The sequence below is a fragment of the Amblyomma americanum genome, chromosome 6 (assembly GCF_052857255.1).
Source record: "Amblyomma americanum isolate KBUSLIRL-KWMA chromosome 6, ASM5285725v1, whole genome shotgun sequence".
NCBI classification, from domain to species: domain Eukaryota; kingdom Metazoa; phylum Arthropoda; class Arachnida; order Ixodida; family Ixodidae; genus Amblyomma; species Amblyomma americanum.
The window spans coordinates 17,893,218-17,898,211 of NC_135502.1; the positions used below are offsets into that span (position 1 = coordinate 17,893,218).

A 4,994-nucleotide genomic window follows, 5' to 3' on the forward strand; every position below is an offset into this window, starting at 1 on the left:
GTTCAGCAGCAGTGTAGGTGGAATGTTTGCGAAGGCATGTCGATATCGCCATGAAGTTGCTTAGAATTGGTTTTTGGTTTATGAGAGTTCAACGCCCCAAAGCGACTCAGGCCATGAGGGAATCTGTAGTGAAGGGCTCCGGAAATTTCGACGAGATTTCCAGAAATTTTGACAGTACACGGGCCTCTAGAATTTCGCCTCCATCGAATTTCGACCGCCGTGGCCGTAATCGAACCCGCGTCTTTGGGGCCAGCAGCTGAGCGCAATAACCCCTCAGCGCCATAACCTTAGCGTTTCGCCTCCATCGAAACGAAGCCGCCGCGGTCGGGTTCGAACCCGGGAACTCCAGATCAGTAGCCGAGCGCCCTACCCACAGAACCACCGCGGCGGTTTGGAACACTAGCGAACAACCGTGGAATGGCGCAGCTGGTTGCCATGCTAACGGCACATGCACAGTTCCGGCTACGGCTGACCATGCGAAACGTGGCTATGACTATAGCGTAGTGTAGCTCTCGCTACAAAACAGTCGCTTCTCCCACCCACCACCTCGCCATTCAAAATACAGTGTGGCCCGGCGGCAACTGCAAATAAAACATATCTTCTTCATCGCTACCACCCGACCTTGACCCTCCCAATCTCCTCAACATGTAGGGCGGCCAAGGCCACCCTCACGCGCTACCTGTGGCAGTTCCCAACCCATCCCCCTCCTCATTCGAGGTCACTGCGAGCTGTTCAGTCAGCTGGTCAAACTTGGCTAGTGGACAGAGCTCTCCGTGAGGCCCAGGCCCGTGGACTCTTAGCCGACGCTTAAATACCTTTCGTTCTTTTCTTAAAATAAAGTTGTTGCTCCTCCACCTCTACATGAGCATCCCAGGTGGAGGTTTTCTGTTCCACTGTTGTTTTGGTCTTGCAATCCTTATGCTTTTTTATAATGGTTAAGGAAACAAACTTCCGGCCTCCGGAAAATATAAAGATTGCGCTGGTTTAATCTTCACCAAATATTTAAAAACCACAGAAATGGTGCTCCTGTGCAAATGTTTCCAGAGCATGAACAGTAAGTCATTTAGATTAAATGAAAAATGTTTTGTTACCGTGATCTTCGAGAACGCAATCGTAAACAGCACGCTCAGCGTCAGTTCTCCTGCCTGCTATTATTTAGTGCTGAAGTTACTCAATTTGTAGACATTATATGCTCTGCCTCACTATCTGATGCCTCTCATGTGTACTAAACTGAGAACCAACCCTAAATCAAGGACCAGATTCTAAAAAAATGCAAGTTCCAGCGGTGTGCAATATGACGACTCACTTCTGTTATTGCATGCTGGCCTGTCATGCCTGCTTAAGTGAAGAGTGCAGCCGTTTGTAAGTCACTCCTACGCGCTAGAAGCTTTTCTAGTATGAATTCTCATTGTCAGCCTCAGCCTCTAACAGAGCATGTCTGCAGTACTCTATCAAAACGAGGTCATGGAACTAAGAACACCTTCATCGTTGAAATAGATTAAAAGCTCTGAAATACTGGTAGCAGCAAACCGCCTTGCTTCCTTGCTGCAGAAGAGAGTCGCTCTTTGGCCGACATGTTGATACGTTTCCTCCGGAAAGAATTCGTGTACACAACCAATTTGCTTACGCATTACACAAATATGAGCCCCGCATTACGGCGCACTGAAAAAAATGAAAGGAAGAAATGGGCTCGGGCAGGGCATGTAATGCGAAAGCAAGATAGCCGCTGGTCCTTAAGGGTAACAGAGTGGATTCCAAGAGAAGACAAGCGTAACAGGGGGCGGCAGAAACTTAGGTGGACGGATGAGATGAAGAAGTTTGCGAGCATGCGGTGAGTGCAGTCCGCAAAGGACAGGGTTAATTGCAGAGACATGGAAGAGCTCTTCTCCCTGCAATGGGCGAAGTCGGGCAGATGATGGTGATGATGATGACAGGTTTTAGCTGAGGCTGTGAAAGAAGCAATAACTTAACAGCTGTTTTAATACTGGGTATAGCCTCTACACTATTGTTCGTAAGGGCTTCAGTATAAATGCTCAAATAATTGAATTCAAAGCGTGCACATTTCGGCGCCCCAAAATGCCCATGTCGCAAAATTGTTGTAAACGCCGCTCAACTGAGTCTTTAGACGCGCAAGAAGTTCATTCTACTTTGAGTTCCGCTAAGTATATGCCGTGAAAGAATTTAATTTCGAGCTGCTGCTTAAAAGCCCACTTAAAAAAAAAAGGCAACATTTCGGAGCAACATTGTGCTCTGCCATCTGCTCCCTCCCGGCGCGTGCTTAGCACGCGTAGTTGTTAACCCATGTCTCACAAATATACTGCTTAAAGGGGCTATGCCATATATTAATTGAGATTACGTAAAGCAGACGAGAGATAGGCATTTCAACACTCGTCACCCCAACGCAAGAATTTTTAAGCTGGCATCAATAACACCGAATATATAGACGATTAAAAATTACGCTCCTCCTCTCCCCCCTCAACTCGTACACGCGGGGCACCAAACAAAAATAAAGAAAACAGCTCTGGGACTGGGCCCCGCCCATGACTACGTCATCCGCTGACGTTCCTTTTGCAACTTCCGGTTGTCGCTCCTAGCACCCCAGCAGCAGCGTCGGCGGCGTGATTGCGGCGCGCGTCGGGTTTCTTTGCTTGTCGTCTGTTGTAGTCAGCAGTAATGAACCCGGACCTCGAGGCGCGACTGCTCGCTCTTACGGCCGCGATGGGCATCGAGCCCTATGCGTTCACACCGTACCGGCTGATCGCCAGCGACGACTCTAGCGACTCTGGCTCGAGTGGCTCCGGAACTCCCGACAGAAGGAGGGGGCAGAGGAAAATTGAAAGCATATGCGCGAAGGCAATGCCCTGGCTCGCGCTTGCCCTAGAGGGTCGCGCGGCGGCACAAGCAGATGATTTTCACGGCTACCGGAAGTGTGCCCGTGACGTCGTTGATGCCGTGGCTCCAGCGAATGAGAGCGTGTGGTGGCCTGGCGATGTCATGGGTACAGTGACGTCTTTTTTCACGATTTTAGTTTCGAAATCCGTCACTACGAGCACACCAATTGGCCCGCGAATTAAAAAAAAACACGGTTTCTAAAAATTCATAATAAATTACCGGCTCAGTTCCGAAGACTCATACTTGCTGTGAATGCTTCTTAGCATCATTTCTAAGCATATAAAACATTTACAAGCGACTTTTTATTCATTGCATAGTCACTTTGTCTCTTTAGGTTAGCACTATCTGCATTTTTATTTTTCCGTGTGCGAAGAACATTTGTTCGAAATCTTAAGGCCCCGAAAACTTTGAAACGCGTAAACACAAGAGTTAAAAACGCTTTATAAATGGGTTCATAGTACGATAGAACTCCACAGGGGAAATGGGAACTAATAATGGCTTTAGAACATGATAAAAAAGTGTCGAAAAGCTGGGTGAGAAATCCTGTCCCGTCGCTGATTCCAATTTTCATTTGCCCCCATTTTCCGGTGGAGCTTAAGTGAGGAGCCACACGCACAGTCAGCGTCAAGACCTCCAAACTACTCAGGAGAAAAAGCTGCACTTTTTAGTTGCACTCATGGGTGACCCGTGAGGACAGTCGAACGCTTCGGAAAAGTAGTTGTTGTGTCTGACTGGCACGTTGCATTCGTGTCTGGTCGCGGCACCTTTCCTGGAGCACAGCGCAAAACAGTAAGTGATGAAGAACACCTGCTCCTCAGAGTAACGCTCCAGTTCACTAAGCCTGAGGGTTAGAACGCTTCCCTCGAGCGCTCCCAGTTCGGCGACCGCCATCTTGTATGCGGTGAAGGATGCCTCGAGTGCCGGTATGGCTGGGAACACATCCATGGGAGTTTGGCCCATCTTGCCCAGGTCGCAGCCGGTGTGGCGGCCGTACTCGGCGGAGTGCGATTTGCCCCACCAGATGACATTTTCGCCGCGGTCGTCTATCAGCACACCTCGTGGGTCGATGCTCTTGGAGATCTCCTTCGCAAGCAGGGACCCTGCCGACGCGTAGTTCACGGCGAATGGCGCATCAGTGTACAAGAGCGGCGGGTCGAGCGACGCCAAGGGCGTCTCGACTTCGTTGAGCAGGTACGTGTAAGAATACGCCGTGTGCCGAAAAGTTCTTCTCTTACTGTAAACATCCTTGAAGTGTCTGCTAGATTGCAGCTTTTGGTAGATTTCCGAACTATTGAGCCAGTTAAGGAAGAAGCCATGTGCGTCGACGTTGGGAAAAGAACTGTAAAGAGCGGCTCGCTGCAGCGGTGCAAAGAACGGTTCTCCTGGCAGGATGTTGATTGCCATGGTGCTTATCTTCCGCTGCGCTGTCTCCCGACTTTGCCTATCGATCCAAGCGGCATTTTTGACCAGCGATATAAACGCTTTTTTCAGGCTGAGTAAGAAGTCCGTGAAGCCTTGGCGAACTTCCGGCGTCGAGAAGCGTGTTGTTACATGCTGGACAGAGCTCAGAAGCCCGAGGCGCATGTTTACGTACTCGAGGCAAGCGCGACGCCTCTTGTCTTCGATGTTGTCGCGAAACATGAGCTCTGGTTTCCCGGCGACCGCCCACAGGTGAGACTGGAGAAGCATCCAGGCGATGCCAATCAGGAGTTTATCTTTACTGTGCGCCCCAAATAGCTTGTCGACGTTTTCTAAGATTTTGGAGTCTTCGAGCACTACCCATTCGTTGGATGTCAATTTGAAGCCGAGAATCGCGAAACTGTAAGTGCAAAATTTGAGCCAGAGTCCCTTTCCGATAGATGGCGTCTTGCTATCTAGCGTACTCATGGTGAACCATGACTGCTGGCTGTGCGCTGTCGGTATGTTGGCTTCCAGGAACTGCCTTTCAATCTCCTGCAGCTCTGCAGGTTTGCTCTTAACCGAGGTAACGTTTAGGGTGCTTAGGTGCTCGTTCACGATTCTCGCGTACTCGAGCTGGCTAAGCGGCCTCTCGATGCGATCTCTCCATACGGCTCCGCTACGGCCCCTGCGAACGATAAGAA

General features: G+C 49.8%; 1 protein-coding gene across 1 annotated transcript in view; it reads right to left on the minus strand.

The window, feature by feature from the left end:
• Positions 1-3,534: 3,534 nt before the first annotated feature.
• Positions 3,535-4,994, minus strand: part of LOC144094485 (endothelin-converting enzyme 1-like) — a 2,007-nt gene continuing 547 nt past the window's right edge. The window contains exon 1 of the mRNA XM_077628412.1: positions 3,535-4,994. This exon is cut by the window's right edge and continues 547 nt beyond it. Within this exon, the coding sequence (XP_077484538.1) occupies positions 3,535-4,994 (1,460 nt within the window).